Source organism: Oryzias latipes, chromosome 21, assembly GCF_053564925.1.
Source record: "Oryzias latipes strain Hd-rR chromosome 21, Olatipes_Hd-rR_3.1".
NCBI classification, from domain to species: Eukaryota; Metazoa; Chordata; class Actinopteri; order Beloniformes; family Adrianichthyidae; genus Oryzias; species Oryzias latipes.
In genome coordinates this window covers 11,495,015-11,520,606 of record NC_136257.1, presented here as the reverse complement: position 1 = coordinate 11,520,606, position 25,592 = coordinate 11,495,015, and the positions used below count along the sequence as shown (strand labels likewise).

Sequence of the window (25,592 nt, the reverse complement as noted above, 5' to 3'; positions counted from 1 at the left end):
TGACCGTAACTTGGAGGCCACAGAGAGCATTGCTGATTTTTAGACAGGAGTGATTTGGACATCGTTTTTATTATTTATTAATGGATGCCTTCCTGAAAAGCACTTCATAAATGCCAGATGTTGCTTTTAATTTATTAGTTGCAGGAGGTAAAATTCATCTCTTCACAGTATAATAAAATGCGCAGTGTTGAAAAAAAGATTTTTTTTTTTTAGTAACGTTTATTTCTAGTCAGACAGATGTGTTAGCAAATGTTAGTGTGTTAGCAAACAGAAAATTGTGCAAACTTAGTTTTTTTTAATTTTTTTGCGTTAGTTGTTAGTTAACTTTAGTAAAACAAAACGATGATGACTTTAAATGTTTAATACTTTTCCACAGTACGTCGCCAAAAAGTGTAATAAACAATAATTATTATTCTTTTTTCCAGGTAAAACCCCAAACAATCTGTGAATGAACTTGAAATGGACAAAAGTCATCATAAATGACATGTACTGTGAATCTGCAAATATTAATGCACTTGGCAGTTAAAGTGGACATTTTACATTAGAATGCATAGTTATATATTGTGTGCTTTGTTCTATTATTTGTGTTTTTATTACCATAGTTTTTTAAAATCGGCACAGGGAGAGGAACAGTACACTACAGTATGTTCAACACTTAAAGTAAACCAACAGTGAAGCTCCTGAAATCAGACATAGTTTTTTAATTAAACAGCTGAATCAGATTTGAATTTGATTTAATTTATAACCTTAAATGATATTTAATTATTAATTAAAAATCTCTTGTCACCTGCAGCCCTTCGAGGCCAGTGACCTGCTGCTGGGCCTGAACTTCTCAAAGGTGCTAAACTCTTTGGTTGCATTGAACAAAGTAACTGCAGGTTAGTAGAAATGAATGCATTTGTGTGCATGTGGAGTTGTTTTTATGAAAGAAGGACTGGCAGTTGTAAGTGTGTGGGTGCTGGCAGTTTATTTATACTGTTTTTTTTTTTTTTTTGTTGTCCTTTCTTTTTCCTGTGTAGATATCGGCGTGGGCAGTGATTCTGTGTGTGCCCGACACTCCTCCGCCCACCGCATCAAGTCGTTTGAATCACTGTCCTCTCAGGCGTCTCTGGGGCGATCCTCCAAGCTGCTGCAGAGCCAGTTTCGCAGTCTGGTAAGCTCCACCTGCAGAGAGTGTCTAAAACAGGGGTTGGCAAACTACAGCCCACGGGATGGATCCTGCCCTCCTCCATGTTTGGTCCAGCCCCCTGAACAATATCAGAGACCTTTATGTATTTATTTATTTTTCCCAAACTGGCCACGCCATCGAGACCAACATAGAACGTGAGGTTTTATTCCACCCTTCTGCAGTCTGTACCCTGATCTGAAACCCTCCAAAGATCTTAGTCAAATAGAACAGAAGACCGCATTCACTTTCTACGTCTCAGTTTATTTTCTGCGGACTGATTCTTATAGTGATAATGCTGCTTTTTTTTTCTTCCAAACAGCGCACTCTGTTCTGTGTCCTAATTGGCTAGAGACCTTGTCAATCAGTCTCCTCTGTGCCTAATCTCCTGTACAGAAACACACAGCTCTTCCGATCTACAGAGATCTATGATTGTGATCAGGGGCCTCATTTATAGAAAAGAAGGCGTACGCCACTCTCTACGCAGTAGTTGATATTTATAAAAAGCAAACTTGACGGGAAAATGTGCGGTCCTTCACGCAAGCTCTGACCCAGGCGTACGCACAAAAACGGGTGAAATGAGTAATGGCGACACCGTCGGCAGAAGGAAGAAACACGTGAAAGTGAAAATGACAATACTGCCTCTCATAAATAACGTGAAGACTTCACAAAGCAAGTTTATAATTAACAGCTACACGAACATCCGTTTGATCAATCAGCAGTGAAACAAACAAAAAAAAATCAAACGAAAATTACAACAGAAATTCAAATGAACACATATTTGCAAAAAGAAAAGTGAAATATGTTCTGCAATATTGGCATGTTGTGCAATTCATCCTCATAAATAATAGTTAACAGAACGAAATAATGTACAAAACTGATATTCTCGTCAGTGTGTCCGTCTGGCGGAGCAGATATAGGTGCGGGCGTGCGGACGGACGGACAGTTGTATTAATTCTCCACTGAGGAAAGTTGTTTTCATATTAAAACATTTCTTCATAAGCTATGGTATTATGGTATTCATACATATGCCTTTAGTTTGTTTTATCTTTGATAAAACAATGTATGGCGTATTTTTCAACCATTCACAAAGCAACAAGAAATTACATTTGCGCTGAACAATTTCCCATCTCCACGTCGATTATTACCGACATCTGTAGCTTGTCAGATGTAATTAAATGAATGGAAATAAAATGCCCCATCACAATGCGGAATGACGCACAATGGCTGATCTTGCGCTCTTAGAAGATGTGGCAAATGGAAGAATTCGGAGTGAACGCATCTTTAGACAAGAAGACTTGCTGGCAAACGAGGACGAGTGGCTTATAAGCCGGTTCCGACTTCCTCGAGCCGTCCTCTTGGACCTCTGCGGGCTTTTGGGCCCGGCGTTACAGACGAGCACTCGGAGGAACCACGCGTGTCACCCGGTGCATCTGGCGCTCCGGTGCCGCCCCCCCGGTGGCAGAGACACACTGGCGATGCAGCGCTAGACGTTTTTTTGCCTCGACTTTGATGTCCGACCATTTCTTTTTCATTTCGGCCACGGTCCGAGGTTGTGAGGCTACAGCATTTACGGCGTCTGCCGTCGTTTGCCACTCAAGTGCTTTTTTGGCATTAGTAATGCCCACACTGTGCCCTCCAAACAACATTTTTCTCCTCTTTTCCACCTCGCCAACGATAACTTCTACTTCACATTGAGTGAAGTTACCTTTCTTTCTATTTCCTCTCTGTGTTTGCCGTGATCTCGCAAGACATGAATATTAATTTGTGGGCGTTTCACGGACTATTTATGGGCAACTATAGGTGTGTCATGAAGCCGCAAAAGCTGCGCAGCATTTAGAATTGGTTGTGATTTATTAAGGGAAAGATGCGTAGGATGTGCGTGCGCAGGGTTTTATAAATCCGAATATTTCTGTGCGTACACACGTCCTATGTTTCATCCGTACGCCACTTCTGACGCAAATCCTACGCAAAGTTTTATAAATGAGGCCCCAGATCTTTGTGTTCATCCTAAGATCCTTTGAGAATTTAATCATGAAAGAAAAGTGTGAAAATGCTCATGTCTGTCTGAGAAAAGTGTATAAAGTGGGCAGTGAGGAATTTCACAGCCATAAAACATCTGTAATCCTACTCCATGGATTTTATCGATCACGGGTTATTTTGAGAACGTAACACCCGCAATAGACAACGGAACACTGTACTGGTGAAATGGTAATGCAGATAAATGTCCGGCTGCAGCAGAAGACATAAGAATTTGACTTTGTTTTTTTATTATTACTGGATGAGAAACAGTTTGATTTGGGAAATTTAAGGCAACTGTGAGATGAGTGAGGAGCTGCAGCCCTCCACAGTCTTAAGGGGACTAAGACAGGAGACAGTTGACTATTTATTGGTGTGGTTATAATTTGGAAATGTATTAGTAGTATTTTTCCTGACTTCTTTTCTCTGAAGATCACAAGGAGTTATTTGTTTTTTATTTCATTAAAAGTGTTGTTAATTTTATTAAATGAAGGAAAGAAGGGATGAAGGAAATTTTATTCATGTAGCACTTTACAACTCCTTTAGGATACCAAAGTTCTTCACAATAAAAGAAAGACAAAAGCAGTTTAAAATCAAGACACATCAGAGATGAAAAAAGTTATGTGGCCCTCACAATAATATGTTTGGGGACCTCACTATAGCATCCATGTGGAGTTGGAAGATTTGTTGTTTTTCATTTAAACACATTGCGTTTTACACAATGTACATCAAATGGTGCAAATGGCTCTAAAATCATAACTAAAACCACAGTTTTGATATAAAAACTCAAAAATTGTTCTATTTTAAAGTATATGTTAATTTTAAATCAATGTTTCGTCCAGATTTCATGTAATTTCTATCTTTTATAAGTTGGATTACCAAAACCCACACATCTGCTCCTGGTCCAGCTCCTTCTATTGCATTTTAGAAAACCTTTGTGGCCCACAAGTCGAAAAGTTTGCCAACCTCTGGTCTAAAATCAAGTTGGAATGTAGAGTTTTGAGCAAAAGATTGTCATCATCTTATAGTTCAGAAATGCACTAATAATAAAAAAGACAGGGCAGAAAAGAAGTTCAGTTCTGTTTCTTTGGTGCTTGATTTTGATGTTGCACTCTTTTTCCAGCAGCATTTCTGTATACAGTGTTCCCTCATTGATTGCAGGTGTTTGGTTATAAAATAACCCACATAGGTGAAAACCGCGAGGTACCGGTAGTCATTTTCATTTTTTTTTTAAATAAGTCTAGATGTTTTAAGGCTCCACACTTTATACACTTTTTTCAGACAGACATCAATATTTTCACACTTTTCTCTTCTGTTTAAACTCTCAAAGTTAAAATCTTCATAGGAAATTCAGTCCAGTCGTATCGAATGAAAACAAAAATCTGCTCGCAATCGAAAGACGGGCAAATTTGGAAAGCTGAATGTATTCTGTACAGGAGACACGGCACAAAGTTCTTTGTTAAAATGGACAGCATCAAGATGCTAAGACGCAGAAAAAATGATGCACAACTATCAGATGTGGTTCATTTGCAATACTGCTTAGAAACTGAGTTAAAAATCCAAACCAAGGATCCTTCAGCTTGATGGGGTTACATGAAAGCAGATACAGATGCTTCATAATAATTGGGACCAATTCTTTACCCAAAACCAAAATATTGGTCATTTGCAGTCCTACTGATTAAAACTTGACATATTTTTGTAATCTGACCATATTTCTCTCAAGACATTTCTCCTGTCTCCCCCACTACATCAGACAGGAAGCCTTTTTTATTGCTTTAAACATTTTTACACACAATGCTAAGCATTGTAGTCTGTTTTCTGCTTTTGGTTCACATGTTGTGAGCCATTGTGACAACTTTGTTCATTCACACCCATAAATATACTGATTAATTTACCATGTGATTGGAAACATCTGCAAGTTTAGATCCAGATGCCACAACATTTGTTGTCCTGCTGTTTAGTGAAACTCCTGTTATTCTTCAGTTAGTTTTTTGACTGAAAATACTTTCTTTGATCAACTTTAACAAAAGTCCCTTGCTGTCATAGATTTTTTGGTTTACAAATGATGCCAGTGGTTGTGAGCTCAGTTTTTTAGGCTTCAATTTTGAGCATTGATAATTGCAAAATGGACAATTACTGTCCATTTTTAACCGATCTCCAGACGCCTACCTACCTGCTGATCACATGATCAGGGGCTGAATGGCCATGTTGTTTCTTGCTTCTTCAGTATATTCGACCACACAGGGTTATTACTCTTGTACAAAAAGCACTTCAGACTGCAATTCAGTTTTTTTTTACTGGATTCCTTTAAGTCTATACATTGCTGTTTACACGTTTCTCTTCTCCTGCCTGTACATAACTCCATAATTACATAATTTACATACGTTATCTGTTTTCCCCCTCTCTGGGCTGACAAGAGTATAGGAATGCATTTGTAAAATTCTTGTTTTGTTGCTTTTATATAATATAAAAGAATCAAACACACATTGAAGCGGGGATCCAAAGAGAGGGATTACCAACAAAAGAAGAAAAGCAAAACTTATTATTGTTAATGAAGTAGAAAATACAGGAAAGCAAGGTGTTATGTTCAGAAAAAGTCTGCTTCAAATCATGGTCATATTTGGTTCAAACTGAGAAGTGAATGTTTCAAAAATGAATGTTCTTGCTGATGGTAAAACCCCTTTCTCCATTAGGACATGTCAGAAAACAGTGGACAGCAGCTGCTGGTGAAGGCGCGGTTTAACTTCCAGCAGACCAACGAGGATGAGCTCACCTTCAACAAAGGAGACATAATCAATGTGACTCGGCAGGAAGAAGGCGGCTGGTGGGAAGGGACCCTCAGCGGCAGGACTGGGTGGTTTCCTAGCAACTATGTGCGCGAAGTCAAAGGCTCCGGTAGGTGCCACAAAAATCAGGGGAGGAGGGATGCTGTGTTTGGAAATAACCGAAAACGTTCTGATCTGGCAGGTTATACGATTACTTATCAACATCATGATAACTTTCTCAGGGAGATCTGAAGTGGAGACACTTTTTTTCTTCTGTCAAATCTCAACTACAAAGTAAAGATTCATCATAATAATAAAACGTACAGGCTTTTCTAAGGAATACTGATCTGAGCAAACGAAACATTCTTGTCGAGTTTTCCAGATAGTTATAGAGCTGGATTAAAAAAATCTGTTAAATAAATCTATTGATTGATATACAATCGAGCTTTTCTTAGAAAATCGGTAATCAGAAAATCAGTTGATTCACTGAAACCAGAACTGATTATTTTTAAGTAATTTTTTTGTCTACACTGTTTAATCTTTGTCTTATTTATATTACTAGTTATACCATTTTTTTCAAATTAATCTAATAAATTGGTTTGAACCCTTTAACACCAGAGATGTCTTGGACAACACCTAAATATTACAAGCTCTTTGACATCCCGGAAGTCTTCGACGTCAATCATTTAGTTCTGACTCAAGAAAAGCAGCTTTTGTACTGGCTTTGCACCAATAAGTAACAGCTTATTACAGACCCAATCCGATGAAAACTGTGTTTTGATGTTTTAATATGTATACACAAAATGTAGCTTGCGTTTCTGAGTATTTCTTTATTCAAACCGCTGTGAATCGGGGGGGGGGTCCATTAAAAAATGATTGCATCGTGACGTAGAATATACTTTGGGCGGGGCACAAGCTCCCTTTTCCATTCTGATGGATCCATGTACGTTTTTGATTTGTCGCTGTTTTCTAGATCAATGGAAGATCGTTTGTGTGTTGTTAACCAAAGCAGCATTCAACTGAATGTCACTTTGTGGATCTATCAGAAGACTTTCTTTCACTTGTCCTCTTTCTTTGCGTCAGACAAACAGGTGTCTCCCAAATCTGGCACCTTAAAGAGCCCACCCAAAGGTTTTGAGCCTCCTGCAATTAGTAAGACCTACTATAACTTGGTAAGAATACAATTCACATTCAGACAAATTATTGTTTTCACTTACAACTTTGTTCGCTATTGCTGTCTTTGTGAAGAGAGGTTTTTGTTAATTTGATTTCTTCTTTCTACTGCTGTGTTTCCCTTGTTTTGTCTGTGTACGTGCTTCCAACTTGTTCCGATAATTTATTTTTACTTCTAACAGTTTTGGCTGCAGATTTAACCAAAGTGATTCCTGCAACTCTGCTTGAAAGCCTCTGAGATGCACTTTTAATTAAAGATTTTTCTTTCACAACAGAACTTTCAGTATGATAAATCTTATGATCAATTTTGAGACCAGAACCTGAACTTCTGGTAACACATCACAATAATGTTAATGTTTTAAAATGCTAAATCTAGCAATAATTAACTAAGTTACTAAGTGTTTTACTCAAAGCATAAGTTAACAGTTATTCATTTTTTCACACTATCTAACCAGGCAAAAAACGTGTTGCAAATAACATGCTGGCAAGAGTTTGCTAATCTTTACCTGTTTATAGCTGTTTCTCATTTAGTTTTTCTCTTTCCAATTTATTAGGCAATACTTTTTCACCCTTTACAATAAGGTTACAATATTCAAGTCATAATTATTAACTAAGTAATGCTTAATTAATGCTTATGAAGCTTATTAACATTTATAAAGGGCTGGGTCAGGCTAGAAAACCTTATGTAAAACCTTATTTATTGCTTTCTAACTCTGTTCAAACAATGATTATTTTTAGGGCTTTCAAATATATTAACTAACATCTAGTCCATGAATACATAATGCTAAACAACTGAATTCTGCAGCTTTTGTTAATGCTTTAAAATGCATTAAGTACAAGAACAAGAAACATTAGTGAAAGAAGTAATGCAAAGTAATGCATTGACAGGCTTGTTAACTCTTTACCATTTGCAAAGAGACATTTACTGTAAACTGTTACAGGACTTGATAGTCTTTGTGTCTTCAGCTGTATTAAAAAATGAAATGATGTTATTACGGGGAGGAAAAATTCTATTAAACAATTTTTTTTTTTTGTGTGTGTCACAGGTGTTGCAGAATATTTTAGAAACTGAGACGGCATATTCAAAGGACATTCAAAGCCTCCTAACTAACTACCTGCGACCTCTCCAGAACTCTGACAAGTAGGATTTGGTTAAATATTATATGAGAACTGGTTGATTCAGCTTTAACAAGTCGCTGTTTGAGATCTTCCTTTCTTGGCTTCCAGACTGAGCAGCTCAGATGTGGCTCTGATTCTGGGGAACATGGAGGAGATCAGCACCTTTCAACAAATGTTGGTTCAGTCCCTGGAGGAGTGCACTAAGTTAGTCCCACAAACACATCCTCCTGCACAGCTACTGTAAAATAAGAACATTCTCTTTGAAACCAAATGCCAACAAACCTTTGGAAGTTTCTGCCACTTTAAAGCAGTTACTTACGTGTAAAATCTTATATTTATATTTATCTTTTTCCTTTTTAGGCTTCCAGAAAGCCATCAAAGGGTGGGAAGCTTCTTCCTTAACCTCATGCCACAGATGAAGGCTCTCTATATCGGATACTGCTCCAACCATCCATCTGCAGTAAATGTGCTGACTCAGCACAGGTGTGTTTCCAAGCTGCAGTCAGCCATGATGGTGTAGTGCTGCTGGAGTGAGCTGCGGTGTTGCTGCAGCACATTTTGGTGTGCTTAGAGAGCACCAGAACATCTTCCTGAGATCTTCCTTCATTACTGTGAACTGCGTAACCCCCCCAAAAAATGCGTAAAAATAGTTTAACTCGAAAAGGACTGTAAAGCATGGCTGTTGGAGCCAGTGATTGGGATAGATTAAAAAGATTACACTCCCAACTGGGAAAAAACCTCAAGCATTTTTGAATCCTGGAGGTCAAGATTTTTGTTTCTTCATTGGAGTGGAAGGAGTCTTGGATATGGAACAAGAGTCTAGCAGTTATTTGGTGAAGTGCACTTGGCCCCAGTTACTTGGTTTTTAAATGAGCTTCATTCAGGATGTTAGAGGCCTGGGTCGGCTAGAGAAAACTTTAAAACTAGATATTCTTGCTGTTTTCCTCGTTTGTGCACTGATAGACTGTGTATTATATACCTAAAGTAGTTTAAGTATTTATTTATTGATGGCTAATGATACATTTAGCTTGTGACTATTGTCATTTTTTTTCTTTCTCTATGTTGCTTCTTGGACGTATGCACAGAAGAGTTTTTACAGCCCATTTTTACCATCTTAATTGATAAAATCAACAGATTTCCAGGAGCATACTAGGAACTGAAGTTCAGAAGTTTAGTTTTCATCTAAACAACACATTTATAAAATAAACAGAAGTCAGAGAGCCAAAAAAGCAAGAGACCAATATAGTCTGACTCAGTTTTAATGACTTCAAAATACCCAGTTGATACATTTTTTGTGTGGTTTTTTTTCTGTTTTTTTAATTTTTTTAGTTAAGACAGATTTTAAACTGTATTCATTAATAGCTGAGGACTTTTCTATCATTTTGGTCCAATGCAGTGCTGGATTTGCAGGTTAGTCTGAAAGTCACATGTCCATCAGGTGGTGACATCCAGCTTTGGTTTTCTTTGCTTTGGTCTCTCATCTTGAGGTCCCAAACTATCCCAGATCTAAACGGCTATATCTGCTGTTTTTTGTTTCGTAAAAGGTTCCCCTTCAGACTCTTCTGTCATTTTAGGCTAAACTTATTGGGCAAGTTTAAATAAATCTATATTTATCTGAACAGACTGGAAGAAAGTAGAATATTCATACTCGATGGTTGTTAGGAGTCTTCACTTCTGAACGTTTGTGTCTTTCAGTGAAGCTCTGGGGGAGTTCATGGAGGGACGGGGTGCAGTCAGTCCTGGAATCCTGACCCTCACTACAGGCCTAAGTAAACCCTTTATGAGACTGGACAAATACCCCACCTTACTGAAAGAACTGGAGAGGCACATGGAGGTTTGTGTCCTTGGATTGAGACATGTATGTGTACTTTGAGTTAAGTTGTTTTTTTTACATTTTATTTCCTCTGTGTTCTTTCAGGAGATTCATCTTGACAGGCCAGACATCCAGAAGTGCATGGTTTCATTCAAAAATCTGTCGGTGAGCTGCACACTCCTCCCTGTGCAGTCAGACGTGGCATGTAGGCAGGTTTGATCTGACTCAATTAGGCTGTCTGCTCCTCTTACAACAGGCTCAGTGCCAGGAGGTGCGGAAACGAAAAGAGTTGGAGCTCCAGATTCTCACGGAGAGCATCCGACTGTGGGAGGGTGATGACATCAAGACCCTGGGCTCTGTGATCTACATGAGCCAGGTCTTGGTGCAGAGTCCCATGACAGAGGTATCTACACCTTACAGCTCCTTTTTTTTTTTAAATCAATTATTCAACATGCTCAGGATTAACCCACAATAGTTGCACTGGAGTTTAAGTCACAGCAGCCAAAAAAATGCATAACAAAGAAGAAAGAAATCACACATAAGATGGACTTTTGGGAGTGAAGTGCAATCCGCCAAGCCTAGCATACTGCTGCGTTCACAATGAAAGCAATTCGCATCCGCTGCCTTCTTTGACACACATTATATTCGATGCTTAATGCTTTTACAAAATGTGTTCATAAACTACAGGCTACCCCCGCATATGGGAGGAGCTGTTGTCCAAAGTTTTCAGTCTCATTTCTACATGGACGTCTTGACTATATATCTCATTTACAATGCATAAGACAGTGAGTGTTGGGTTTATTTATTCTGAAGAACTCTACAAAAGCATCAGTAATCACGTCTCCCATGTCTGGGTTCATGACATCATGAACTGCATGAAGTTCTTTAATCTGAAGTCTTCTATGCAGGTTCCTGCTGGGTTTTTTCTGGCATTTCAGCAGTTGCGGTCATGAAGAAAAACTTTCCTCCTGTCACAGAAACATTCAACAGGACTTGGGTTGGCTTGAATTTGCGAAACAAATTGGCTGATGAGGAAATATGTAAATTTTACAGATTGCAAAGAACACTTGTAAATGTCGGGGGTTTTCTTTTAGATGGAGAACTGAAAGCTTTCTAATTTCACCTTCTGTTGCCTGTGAAGCGTTTTGACTGATGACAATAAAGGTTTATTCTAGAATAGATTTATATTTCATAAACCAAATGGCTCCGTAAACTTTCTTTGCTGCTTGTAGGAGAAAAGTGAGCGCTACCTCCTGCTTTTCCCCCATGTCCTCCTCATGTTGTCTGCCAGCCCCAGGATGAGTGGCTTCATATTCCAGGTCAGTATTTTATCTGTCTCAAATGTAAAATTGGAGTAAATATAAACAATTTGTAACTGATTAATTGATTCATCCTCCCAGGGAAAATTGCCTTTAACCGGCATGATGGTGACCAAACTAGAAGACTGTGAAGCACATAAAAACACTTTTGAACTGAACGGTATGACCTCTCAATGCGACCCTAAATACAGAGCTATTGAAATGACAGGCAGCGCCTTGAATAACTCTGTCCGTCTCCCTGCAGGCACATTGTTCGACCGTCTGCAGGTGATATGCACCAACCAGCAGGACCTGCAGGACTGGGTGGAGCACCTAACGAGACAGATCAAACACGCCACCGCCACAGCTCCCAGCCACAAACCCCTCACTGTTCCCTGCCACACGGTCAGCACCTAATGACTACACGACTAGCAGTTACTTCCTTTTTGTTCCACCCAGCGGGGAGTCAACAAAGTGTTGATTTCTGACTGTTTAAATCGATGCAGCTCCTGATGTGTAAAGATGCCTTATGTGATGCACAGCAGTCAGTGGTTCTGTCAGTAATGGTCTGGTCATTTTACACAGATTGTTAGTGAGGAGTAAAGAGGAATTTTTACCCATCAGCCATTACAATTTTACTTTACATATTACCGTAATTTCCGGACTACAAGCCGCTACTTTTTTCCTGCGCTTACAGCCCTGCGGCTTTTTCAGTGACGCGGCTAATTTATGGATTTAATTGGCAGCCGCCATGTACGTATTTTCGAACTCAGTGAATAGTTTGAATTCTATATCTAACACCAAGCACGAGGCATTTTTATTCAACACACCTCTTAGCAGCCGAACAGCATGGACTTGACTTCAGGTCTTAGACACTTCAGTCATGGTTCAACAAAACGAAACACGCATGCCCGGCCGCATCCCAGAATCCTTTGGGGCCATTACACCGTGCACGTGATCGCCGCTACATTATGATGAAGCTTTCAAGTTAAAAGCAATCGTTAAAAGCAGCGTAAAAAAGTCCACCGTCACCAACGGGTTTGGAAAAGCCGGTTTGCTGCGTGACGGAGAGAACAGCGCATGGAGTGAATTTACACTCCATTTACGGTTTCTAAGGAAACCGTAAAAGCGGAATTTTGCTTTGAAAAACTCACAGCCTCCGTGTGAGCTGGAGACATCTTCTCCTGCTGATTGAGCTGCGGGGCCGATGGCAGTCTGAAGGCTCCCACACGTAACAACGCACCCGCCCCTCATACACAAAACGTACAGTATTAAGTCCGATTGCTTTGCACAGAAACGATTTGCTCCATCCACCGGCGCAACGGGGACGAAGTGCTCCTCCTTGAAGCTGCCCTGGCCAGAGGTGTCGGAGTAGATAGGAAGGGGAGACAAGGAGCGCGCGGGGCGGGAGCGGAGCGCAGAGGCGTCCGCGGAGTGCAGAGGCTTCTGAATTCTGACGCACGCGCCGCACTGAGGCGCGCGTATCACGCTGAGGCGCGCGCTTTTCAGTCGCCGCTGCTTTATTTTACCGTTGTGTTTTCTAACCAGTCCTGTTACTCCCATAACGCTGCTGCGACACAAGCAAAAGGAGAGCTTTTCCCGTTCACCCCTCCATGCACTGCTGCTAATTCTTAAACACGTACAACAGAATGGCGAGCCGGGCGTTGGCCCCGCCTTTAGCCCCTAAGACTCATGGGAAATGGGGGATCGCGGATGTAAATTTCTTCATTATAACTGAGGGATGTAATGTTGATTATATGGTTACTGTTTGTAATTTTATGTTAGATACCTAGATTGTCAATAAGTAAAAAAAAAAAATGAAATAAAAACACCATAACTGAGGGACTTGTGAACAGAATAGAGGTCCATGCTGTTTGTCAGATGTCGATACACTTAAATACGTGACCCAGAGGCAAAATTGGCACCACCCACAATGTGCTAATGAATTGCACTCGCTCTGGGATGCTGGGCGTAATCTGTCAGGATGACAATATCGGCTTTCACATGCGCGGCTTGTACTCTGACGCGGCTTGTGTATGTATAAAAGCAGTCAAACACGTGAATATGGGTGGGTGCGGCTTGTAATCGGGTGCGCTTTGTAGTCCGGAATTTACGGTACTTCTATTGTCTTGGGTTCCTGTCCTTTTCAGTCACTGATAGTGTTGCTAAAAAGATGAGGTCTTTTTAGCTTTGGTCCCCAGTGGAGGCTTTTGATAGTAGGGAGGAGTACCGGACTTGACGTATTTAGTACTAACGGAACCAGATAAAAACACAGATTACATTGCTTCATTTCAATGCTTTTTTTCAGACACGTCAATCACGTGTGTTTTATTGTTTTGCTGTACAATTCTAGCCTATCATTTTACCTCTCCAGCATGTGTGGGCGGGCTCATATAAGAATGCATGTTGGCATAAGGGTACGAGGAGCTTCAGTAAAAATGCTGAAGGCGAAGCAAGTGAAAGTTTGGCTAAGCAGTCTTTATTCTGTATGTTCTAAAAATAACCCGCGATAGGTGAAATTTGCGAAGTAGGACAGATGTTACAGATGATTGAAGGCACTAAAAGTCCTCTCTAAACATCTTATTCACTTGGTTTAAACTTTGAGAGTTCAAACAAGAGAAAAAAAGTGTGAAAATGTTCATGTCTGTAGGAAAAAAGTATATTAAGTGTGCAATGAGGAGTTTTACTGTCTTATAACATCTATAATTCAACTTTGCAGATTTCACCTACTCCGGGGTTTTTTTTTAGAATGGATGGAGGAAACACTTTACTTCTCAGCCAAAGATTCTAACTCAGCAACTTGATATATAAGAGTGACGTGTCCAAACCTCCAAAAAGGACCGCCATTGTGTCGATGTGTGGTGAAATGCGTGCTTACTTTGGTGTTCAGTCAGGACCATAAATATTTGGACAGAGACACATTCTTTCTAATTTAGCTTCTGGACATTACCACAGTGAATTTAAATAAAACAACTCGGATGCCATTGAAGTGCAGACTTTCAGCTTTTATTGAAAAACTAAAGCATTTTTTAATCACAATCCCTTCATTTCATGGGCTTGTAAGTAATTGGACAATTGACTTCCATGCTATTGCATGGGCAGGTGTGGGCAATTCCCTTGTTATGTCATTAAATGTTTACGAAAAAATAGCCGTTTTTTCTTTTTGAAGCACCAGTTTGAGGACCATTTAGGCACCAGAACCGTTTAAAAAAACAAACAGTTCAGCCTCGCATAAAATCCTAGCAACACCCATTCCTAGTCTGAGGCTGCGCTGGAAGCTGAACTGTGCATTCCAATATCCTACATAAGTGTGGATTTGGCTGTTTCAAAATAAAAGCCTTTTTGAGTGTGGCCGGCCCAAAGCAAGTTTGATATTCTTTGCTTGTCTGAGGCTGATCAAATATTTAACAAAGAAAATTTTTTGAGAGTTTTGCTTCTTTATAGTCCCACAAAAAACAAAGTGGGTGCAAACTTCAGCTGATTAAAGGCAACATTGCTTTAAATAGAGATGGTTTTCAGAAGGTGTGATCCAACTGGTTGGGACATAAAGCTTTCTGGAAGCTTCTAAGAAGGAACATACTGAGTGCAGTCCCCCTTAACGCATTTCCAAATCAGAGGTTGCAGATTCCTCACTTTAGCATTAGTTTTTCACCATTTCCCATCAGTTTTTTTATCACACAAACCTTAAAGCTCTTTTGCAGCTTTGATCTTGTTAATGTTTCTTCAGAACACTAAATATAATCTTAATCTTTCTTGTATAATAAGCTTTCTTTTGTCTTCAGCTCCCATCTCACCCTGTCACCCCATCTCGGCATGCTGAGGGCAGGGCCATGACGGTGGCTCCTACCTACCACACCCTTCCTCATCCGTCCTCTCACGGAACGTCTCACAGCACCATGATGTGGGGTCCGCTGGAGCCACCCAACACCCCCAAACCCTGGAGCCTGAGCTGCCTTAGACCGGCACCGCCGCTGCGGCCCTCTGCTGCTCTCTGCTACAAGGAGGTCCTTTTAAAAATCACTTAAAACATATTTTTTTCTTTATTTGATTATTGTCAAACAAGGAGCTCACCGTTTCCCCTTCATGTACAGGATCTAAGTAAAAGCCCGAAGAGTGTGAAGAAACTGCTTCCTAAACGCAAACCAGAGAGGAAGCAGTCTGAGGAAGAGTTTGCCTTGAGGAAGAGTAGGTTCCCCTTTAGTAGATTCTAAAAGTTGTAAATTTTTTATTTTAAAGACCCACTCCAATGACAATAGTGATTTTGGTGTTTTTAACATCTTGTGGAATTTTTCTGATGATGGAGAACATCTATAAAGAAAATTAAGCTAAAAATTGCATATCTGAATGCTGTATTTTGTGCTCTTATGATCTGGAGTGCCTTTATGTGGATTAATTCTGGTTGTGTTTACTTATGTCAAAGCGATTTTGAGAGGTAGATGGAGCTCTGTCAAAATGTCAGTCTGCTTTTTATGAGCTGCGAACAAGTTTGGCTGTTATTGTGGTTATGCTAATGCGGCTAACGTATAGCAGTGCCAGACTGTTTTTTTTAAGCGTTAATAGCAAGTTTGGGAGTTAGCAGTCACAGTAATGTTTCTTTTAGTGTCTGCTTTTTATGTGTTGCAAACACGGTTAGGAGTTGCAGATATTGTGAATACGCTAACATGACTAAGGTGTAGCGGGTTACAAACAAGTTCTAAAGTCACTGTGAACCTAGTAAAGTCTGACTGACATTTATTTATGACTCTTTGTCTCGCATAATACACCTTATAGTTCTGTGTGACTTATATGACACAAGTTAGAAAAAGGTCATTCATTGACAGTGCGCCTTATATTCCAGTTTGCCAATTTGAATAAAGAAAATTTAAATTTTCTTTATTCAAATTGTTGTGACTCAGGAGCAGGCGAAAAAAAATGCAGTTTAAAAAAAGAGTTTATTTGTGACAGAAAATACCCTTTGTTCCACTTAACATTTCTCCATGAACCCTTTTTGTAGACCAACAGGTATGTTTGCACATTCGGATCTCTGCCACTGAGAATCATTAACTTTATGGGAAAAGAGGAAGAAGTTACCAGAATCCCAATTTGCCAATTCCTGCGTTTCACAGATGAAGTGTGTTTGTGTAAAACGGCGGGACTTCCTCCTTTTCTGGAACCAAACGGTTGATTTTCATGTTTTGCATTTGTGTCTTCTCCTTTTCAGGTACTGCTGCTCTCGAGGAAGACGCCCAGATCCTAAAGGTGATTGAGGCGTACTGCACCAGTGCCAAAACCAGACAGACTTTGAACTCCAGTAAGAAGTTCCTGAATCTACCTCACATGTGTACTCAAAGGGGAGAAAAGCTGTGTTTGCAGGGACTGCTCCTATTCTCTGCTGTTTACCGTTCTTTAACGCAGAAATTCTTGACTGCTCCTTCTAACAGGATCTTCTTTTTCTGTCTCTCCTCCACTTCTCGCTTTTTGGCATTTTTATTTTTTGGGTTTCCCTTGAGTTTTGTTCTCATTTTTGTCCCCCCCCCCATATTTAATCACATTTTTCTTTCATCCTCCCATCATGCATCTGTCACTGCTTTTATGATTTTACGACTTGTTGCCGACTCCCACACCCCTCTGCACCGTCTTGTCCTCTTGTTTGACCACCACCCCCCACCCCACCCCACCCCCACATTTGCTTTCACCCCGGGCTGCCGTATGCAGCTTGGCAGGGCACTGACCTAATGCACAACCATGTGCTGGCTGACGTGGACCGGTCCTGCGCGGAGTCGCCGGGGCGCCGTAGCAGCATGTCTCGGCCAGAGCTGAGCTCTGACCTCTCGGAGGACTCTGACTATGACTCCATCTGGACCTCCCACAGTTACAGGATGGGCTCAGTGCCGCGGAAGAGCTGCATCTCACACCAGAACTAAAGAGCACACGGAGGTGCCACAGCGTACTCTAATGTCATGTACTGTGTGCTTACCTCTTTAAGACTTATTTATTTATTCTTATTAGGTTCATTTTTGTTAACTTATTCATCTAATTTAATGTAATTTTAAAAGTTTCTTTGAATATTTTTTTAAAGTACTTTCCTGTTGCCTTTCCCATGTTCCCTTTTACGTGCCTCCGCTCTTTCTGTAATAGTCATGCAGTAAATGTTAGATATTACTTTATCTTGAATGTGACCACTCCTCTTGTTTGATAGCTCTTACGCAGCGTTCACACCGGGCATGTAACACGGGTTCAAAAACCCACTAAACGCGCATTCTTGAGCCCACATTTTGCATACGGTGTTCACACTGGTCCCCACCCTACTGTAGCGCATCAACAGTTGGAAGAGGTTTGGTGTGAAATGTGGAAGCGGTTCAAATCTGGTGAATCTTGCTCCTGGCTTTTTTGTTCACAGCTCTATTCCCATATATGAAAGACTTGGTGTCATATAATTCCAGCCGGACACAAATTTCCATTAATGATTTCTCCTCTATGATCAGCGTTCAAACGCATGGCACTTCCTTGAATTAAAACAGACGTCATCCATTCCTTGCCACCAAATCTGAGTCCCTGATTCGTCAAAGTTTGACCTGGTTTGACTTCCAACACACGTTTTGTACGTAAAGCCAGAAAAGAGCCTTAAAATTGTGCGTAAATTTGAACGTAAAAGTTTTGAACACGGAAGCCCGAAACACGCATTTACACGCGTTTACATAGACTTTTTAGTAGAAGTGGGTGTTTGAACACGTGTTACACAGCGCGGTGTGAACAAAGCTTTAGCAGAGAGTACCAGGATTTTGGAGTGAAGTTTTGGATCGGGAGGGAGACTGAGCTTTTGCTGTCTGATATTCAGATGTAATTCAGGAACGGGTGTATTTAATTTACCGTGATTCATTCCTTTGGGGCTCTTCGAGTATGCCTACTCAGACTTAGCACATGTGCTTCAAAAGTATGCACACAGGGTCAGACACATGCTCCTCTACTATCTGGAAAATCCTACTCAATACATTTCATATCATTGCTCTTTCCTAATTTCAAGTTCATTTTTTATACTGGTTTACATGATACATTTTCTTTTTGTATATTAAAATCATTGATTGTATAAGACAACTGGACCGAGTGGCTCCTCCCTTCTTGTGTTCCAAACAGGAAATACCTGCTGGTTTCAAGAAGCCAAAATCCCAGACACTTCTATAGAGAAATAAACAGCTGTTACTCAGTCATTCTATTTGTCAGAATAACCGTTCTTGCTCTGATACTTTCTTAACATCTTCTTGATATTCCTCTTTTTTTTCCCGCATTTTACTGTACTGTGACTTATTGAAGTTACAAACTGACCAATCAGATGCCTCTGTAAAAGTATGTGGTCTCACGTTATGGATCAAACGTTGTTTGATTGACAGATTCTCCCAAGCCCTCTTAAGGGGTAGGGGTGTGGCCTTCCAACAATCTCACTCCTTATTGGCGAGAGAGGTTGCAATAGAAACATAGACTCAGACTGACTCTGACCTATCACTGCTTACTGACATTGTCTGAGTTCAACATGGCATCATTTGTAACGTGGATAAATGGCGACTGAATTGAGTTAATTTCATTGGAGCTGGAAGTAAGCCATTTTGTATGGGTGCTCGGTTCAGTTCTCATATTCAATCAATGATTAAAAAAAAAAACACTTACACTTAAACATTCAGATAGTTAAAAATAAGATGGAAGGGAAAGTAAAATCTCAGAAAATTCATTTCCACGTGCAATGAATCATTCTGAGTTTGGACATGGAAATTGCTAAATTTCTGCTATGACGTCGTATTTTAAAAAGATACTGAAGCACAAAACTGAAAGGCTAGATGCCACTGAAAAATAGAGACAACAGTTTGATTTGTTCTTTTACTGTTAAACCTCTGCAGAGCCTTAAACAGCAGATTTCTGGCCTTGCACGCTCTCGTCTTGGGTCTTATTTGTGTGTTTTGCTCTGCTAGTACACTAAGTAATCAACTTTGGTAGAGTTTCTCAAAACGTGAGAAACTTTAGAATTACAGGGTTTCATTCAGAGGAGCACATACAGCTGTGCATTACAATTTACACCTCTTTATATGTTTTTTTTATTCATTACAGTGAAAATGATTTAACAAAAGTGCTCACCTCATTTGTTTGTCTTTTCTGAAAACGCACAAACTTTCTATGTTCCCATGTTTTGCAGAAGTTCTACTTTTAAACAAGAGCTTCCCCTGAAACTATTTATCTTTTCAAAATTACATTTATAATATACGTTTTGACAGCATGTATTAATGTTAAGCACATTTTATTCTTGTCTTATCCACAACAGTAATGAAGATAGCTTTGGTGCTTTTCCCTCATACTGTACTTTAAAACAAATATTTTTGGCCTCCTAAGAGCCTGGTGATTTGGTAGAAAATATTATGTTCTATCAAGTCAAGTTTTTGTAAACTTTTTTTTTTTTATCATTTGTTTCCTCAATTGATCTTTATTAATCCAGTGTAATATTGGTTCCATTGAAAATGACCTTTAAAGACTTTATTTCTTCATTTGTTGAACAAAACTATGATTGTAGTGATAAAACATGCGAAACCCTTATCATAATCAAGAAAAAATTAATTTAAAAGGGGGACAAAAGTCTTCAGCAACTAAAGGAAATGGATTAAATTGAATAGAACTGACTGTGTGAAGTTAAAATGAATTTATTCAGGACCATTGACTGTATATAAGAACTGGACTGGATGCTCAGGATCCCAACAGGAAGTACTTGGAACACGAGGGGGAGGGGAGGCTAAAATCACAGACTTCTATAGAGAAACAAACAGCATTCTAACAGTCATTCTATTTGTCAGGATAATCATTTGCTACCTTTTTTTTTTTTTTAATGTTCCTTATAATGTTTTTAATGGGCAAGTTATTCATATTATAAACTGACCAATTATTTCCTCAATAAAAGTAATTATTTGTCCTAAGCCCGCTTTTTAAATTGGTAAGGGGGAGGTCTCCCAACAAGCTCCTTCCTGATTGGTGAGAAGTGTTGACTCGGACCAAGCCCCGCCCCCTGACGATTCCTGGCTCAAACATGGCAGTGTCCTTATTGTGAAAAAAATGGCGACTGAATTGACTTTATGAGTTTGGAGCTGGAAGGAAGCGGTTTTCTTTCGCTGAATTACACTTGACTTAGTCCAGTTCTCTTATACCGTCAATGGTCAGAAGTGTGCTTGTGAAACTTTGCCTTGAAATTGACATTTACGTCAAGTATGAACAAAGGAAGTTATTTATCAAGTTTTCTCTATAAGCCAATCATTATTTTCCACTAGAGGCATAATTTAACCTTAACCATTAACCTAAATGTAAGACTTAATTAACATTAAGTCTTACATTTAGGTTAATTCTGTTTGTCTAATGTGTTGTTTGGGTTTGTCGCATCATATTTTTGACTATCTAATGTACCCTGAGGTACTCCTAGTTCTGTTGGAACACACTGATGGTTAAATCGATGTGGGTCTTTATTGTTTGTGGGGGGGTGTCTGTGGTTACAGATGGCTGCTCATATGAGAATGTTGACTTTGTATGAGAAGGTAAATAACCCCGATCCCCTCAGCAGAAGATCCCAGCAGACTTTAGCTCACGCCTCATGCCCCCACAATCTGTCTGGCATCAGCAACTATTTTTATGAAGAAGTATTTTTCCACTGATGGCTTAAAAAAAAGGCGTGACTAGAGCTTACAGTGAGCAATTCGAGTGACCTAAAAAATACGATGATCTATCGTTCTCCAAAATAATTTCTGTAATGTAATTATCATTTAATGTGTATTTATTTTGTTTGGTTTTAAAGCTATATGTCAAAGTTTACAGATGATTCCTGAAAAAAGCCTATTTTTTGTTGATTTCTGTCAAAGTTTACACTTAAATTATCTAAAAGAAATGTTTCGATTATTTTGCACAGTAGTGTACGAAGACAGTTTTGGGAAGGGAAGTCAGGATGGGGGGGGAGACTCTTTTCTATTTTTGTGTCATCTACCTAGAATGTGTACGATATAATCTTAAAGATAGAGTTAAGTATTCAGTGTTGCTGTAAAGTGAATGCTCATTCGTGGTGTAAGTGTTCACCTTTGTTGTTCATAGAACAAACAATAAAGGTAAAAAAACTAAAAAAACTGGGAGGAAACAGAAAAATCCTATGTGAACTTCTCATCTAACCTCAGAATGCCGACAGAGTAGACTTGAATAATAATTTAAAAAAGCACATTGTCTCCCTTTCTGTAAATAACTGTTGTCCTGGAGCCAAAAGAATCAGTATTTGAGCTGTCACTGTAGTAATCTGTGCTTTACTTTGTGACAGGTGCATTCTGTGGTTAATGTGTGGGGCGGGCGCGGTCAGGTGACAAACGCTAGACGAACCCCGTTTTCTGTGTGGTCTGTCCACACGTGCTAGCGACGCCTTCGCTGTACTCTTGTGTTCCACTCCCAAATGCTGTACCATGAGTTTTAAATAAATCTGTGGTTTGATAGACTCTGGTTTTCTGGTGGTTTGTTGGTGCTCATCCGTTTCCTTCTTTTGATCGTTTTCTTGTATGTCCCTTTACTCTCCTCTGGCTCTGATGATTTTCTATTGCACTCCTGTTCCGAAGCTGTTTCTTTCTCTCTGAAAAACAGTTTTCTAAAGCAGAGAAAGGGGAAACTTCCAGCTGTGTGAGTGATCTTCTGTTTTAACCCAGGAAGAGAGACGGGCCTGCATGTGATCATCCCAGGGGAGGACAAAGTTTTTGTGGAGGATCCCAGTCGGAACGGACCAAATGCCCTGGAGGAAAAGTAAGAGCTTCTTTGCTTTTTGACTTCATTTAGGTTCATGGTTTTTGCTAAAATTCTGTTTAATGACATAATTATTTATATTTGCAAAATTAACCATTTAAGTTCCAACTCAGATCATCTTTCAGTCTATTGTAAAAATTGTTCCCAGTGGTCTCTTCATTATTGTTATGCCATTTTAGCAAAAATCAAAAACCTGAGCCAGTTTCTGCAGAGTTTGAAATTTGCCCCCGAGTTCTGGGTGGGACCGTTGGTGCAGAGCAAGCCCACCCCCACTTCCCATCATCCAGAAAACAAAGCTATACGTGGATCTATTTGTCCAGTGCATTTTCTACATCACACATACGATCTTTTCAAATAGCATTTTTTCATTGGTTCTTGATTCAAAATGATTTAAATGAAAAGTACGGTACTCAGAAATGCCATTTTTGAGCTTTGTTTTCTATTGTGTGTTATCTATCATTGGAAAAGTGTCACAAGAACACGAAACACAATTTTCACCACAGTTGGTCTTTGAATAAAATAAAAGAATAAAAAAATGTGATCTAGCTCAACTAAAATTATATTTAACAGTAAAAGTAAAAACTAGGATATTGAGAAGCATTTCTTCATGTTGGCGGGTTTTATAACTTGTTTCACAAGCTTTTTTTGTTTTATCATTTTCAACAATAAAGCTTTGTCTGATGGTTATCCTTCTTTTATTCTTGTAGAGATTGTGCGATGCTTCAGATAACAGATATGATCCATTAGCATGTTTACTGACTCTGTAAATGTTGCTGATGTTAACTAGAGCGACACTTCTAAAGTGACAAACAGAAAACCCTACAAACATTCAGATAAAGCAAAAGAAACAGAAGTCTGTCAAAGAGACAAAGTCACAAGTAAACAAGCTTTAATTGTGTTTTGGGGATTTTCAACATGTTCCTTTGGCATTTTCTGTATGATGGAGGACATGGATAAAGGAAATAAAGCATAAAATTGATTGATTTAATTCTTTGTTCAAATCATTGTGAATCAGGAGGCAAATAACTGTCAACAACAGTCCAACCTAAGACTCGGAGGCAAATTTCTGCCGCTCTGCAGAAACTGTCCTAGAAAATGACTGTAGTTGTTTGTGGGATTTTTGATCACAGCGGTGATGAAGCAGCAGGAGTCGCGGTTAACTGCACCCGCACCCAACCAGAAAAAGTAAATTATTAGCAAAGATGATAGTGTTTATTATAGTTCAAATCACGCACCATATGCAGAACTTTCAAAAAGAAACAGAGGAACGTCCAGTCCTAGACTCATCACCACGGTGATGCGGTTATCACACCCCTAGTTGTTTGCTAAAAAGGATTTTTACAAAGTCCTCATACACTCCTTACTGTAAAAACTACTGTAAAAAATTCCTTGTTTTATGTGCTACATTTTTAAAGAAATATTTAACCAGCTTTTTATTTTAAGTGAAAGACAAACTCAGCATTTCACACATCAGCAAAACAACCCAAATAAATAAAACCGGGCAGAAAATTCTCAATCTCACCCTTTAATTCCCTTTTGATATGATTTTTTAAACATTTTTACAAGAATTATTTCCCTTTTCCTGAATTTCTTGAGTTTTATGCATATGATTTCATTGATAATCTGGTGGTAGCTTTTGCCGCCTGCTGGTTTGCTGAAATCTTAGTATGAGTTTCTGCAGACTCTCAGAAATTCTTTCTTTAGGAAGAAAATATTTTCCCAGCCCGGCCATCAGACACGAACAGAAAAAGACCAGAGAAGAAATGAAATGATTATTTGTAAATTATTAAGCTAATAATGTATCTTTTACTGAATGTTAGGATTTGTTGTACTTTGAAATTTTTGAAATGCTGCATCTTGATCTCTTAGAAAAGTTTTCAAATTTATAAAAAGGATTTTAGATCCCAGAATTGTATATGTGTATTTTATTAGAGGGGTTGGAAAGTGTCTTAAGAAAAAAAAAAAAGAATAATTTTCTTTATCACTTACTGTGCAAGAGCGACATCTGGCGTACACATTCCCTCATGTCACTAAGTATTATTTGTCTGTTTGGACTAAAGCCTCCTTTTCTCCAGCCTGGAATGTTTTGTCCCAAACTGTGTGACTAAGTCTGTTGTTTTGTTAAAGGAGCCTAGTGGATGTGGTGTATGCTCTGAGGGACGAAGTTCAGGAGCTCAAACAGGTGACAAGCTGCAGATGTTTTATCTACTACTGCACTTTTTGGAGAGAAAGTTGCGTTTTTTTGCTGAGTTTGGCCAGGGCTGCGACTTATACCCAGATTTAAACAAAATTAGGCTCACATGTTTCTTTTTTTCCCACTAACAACCACTAGAAGGCATTGTCAGTGTGTGAATCGTTATTTGCTGCTGACAGCAATGCAGAAGAAGAAACACCGCTCAGTCATACGTTGGGATCAGCGGAATTGTTCTACATTGACACAGAGGATGAAGAATTCAATGGATTTAGTGATCTGAAGTGATCTGAAGAGTTTAGTTGACTTGTTAGCATGTTTTTTACGGTTATCTGAACAATTGTTTATATGTTGCGCTAATATAGAAGATTCGTCCAATGTTTTATGAAGCTAAATACGGTTACGGTAGTGAGGCGTGCAGAGATTATTGTTCTCTATTCCGTTATTATGATTTTCCTTCCAAGAATGAATGTCCGTTCTTGTTCCTGTATTTTGTTATATCAATTTCTCCCAAATGTGCGACACACATTATGCATCTTTTGGCTGCTGCAACTTATGCTCCAGAGTGACGTATAGTCCAAAAAAAAGACAATAACTTTGAAAAGACTATACCTTTGGTGATATGTCGTGTTTGGCTGCAGGATAATAAGAAGATGAAGAGGACGCTGGAAGAAGAGCAAAGAGCTCGAAAAGACTTGGAGAAAGTAGTGAGGAGGGTGCTGAAGAGCATCAACGACCCAACCTGGGATGAGACGAATCTGTGAGGCTTTGCTCCGGATCACCTGGAGCTTCAGGAAAGAAACTAGGATGGACTTGGATGAATTCAGGCTGGCTGTGTGAGCTTGTGTGTGATGTGTCTCTACAGCCACGCCCACTGCAATGCATTCAGGTGCTTTACAGTCTTTTCTGAAATGACATTCCTGGAGCGCAGAGGATTCTTAACCAGAACTGCTTCTGGATCACTGTCCAATGGTACATGGGTGGTACTTTGAAAGTCTTATCCAAGTGTGAACTTGAAACCTGCCATTTCATCATTTCTATTTAAGTTTTATTGAGTTCTTTTTACTGCCAATGTGTGAACACGTGTATGCTTGCTGTATTTTAGCCCATATTGAGCCTCCATCAGAAAACTCATTGTCAGGGTTATTTTTTTCTTCTTGTTTGTTTTTAATCCAACTTTTTTTGTCCTAAGTGAATTGTAAAGATATTGAACTTCTGTAAATACTATTAAAACTGCCTTTTCCTTTTAAAGAAATAAAGGAATCAGTTGAATGAA

General features: G+C 39.2%; 1 protein-coding gene across 3 annotated transcripts in view; it reads left to right on the top strand.

Annotated features, from left to right (window-relative positions):
* arhgef7a (Rho guanine nucleotide exchange factor (GEF) 7a) overlaps nt 1-25,592 on the top strand; it is a 35,687-nt gene extending 10,095 nt beyond the window's left edge. Inside the window, exons 3-22 of one of the 3 annotated variants that reach the window (XM_078940106.1) lie at nt 794-878; nt 1,020-1,153; nt 5,878-6,079; nt 7,033-7,121; nt 8,169-8,263; nt 8,350-8,445; nt 8,602-8,724; nt 9,937-10,075; nt 10,160-10,219; nt 10,311-10,457; nt 11,287-11,373; nt 11,455-11,533; nt 11,618-11,757; nt 15,135-15,356; nt 15,444-15,537; nt 16,553-16,642; nt 17,047-17,232; nt 22,032-22,125; nt 24,253-24,307; nt 24,958-25,592. In XM_078940106.1, coding sequence (XP_078796232.1) covers nt 794-878; nt 1,020-1,153; nt 5,878-6,079; nt 7,033-7,121; nt 8,169-8,263; nt 8,350-8,445; nt 8,602-8,724; nt 9,937-10,075; nt 10,160-10,219; nt 10,311-10,457; nt 11,287-11,373; nt 11,455-11,533; nt 11,618-11,757; nt 15,135-15,356; nt 15,444-15,537; nt 16,553-16,642; nt 17,047-17,232; nt 22,032-22,125; nt 24,253-24,307; nt 24,958-25,080 — 2,340 coding nt within the window. In that variant the 3' untranslated portion in view covers nt 25,081-25,592. Of the gene's footprint in view, nt 1-793; nt 879-1,019; nt 1,154-5,877; nt 6,080-7,032; nt 7,122-8,168; nt 8,264-8,349; nt 8,446-8,601; nt 8,725-9,936; nt 10,076-10,159; nt 10,220-10,310; nt 10,458-11,286; nt 11,374-11,454; nt 11,534-11,617; nt 11,758-15,134; nt 15,357-15,443; nt 15,538-16,552; nt 16,643-17,046; nt 21,825-22,031; nt 22,126-24,252; nt 24,308-24,957 lie in introns of those variants that run through there. The other 2 variants (XM_078940104.1, XM_078940105.1) reach the window with 2 other exon arrangements.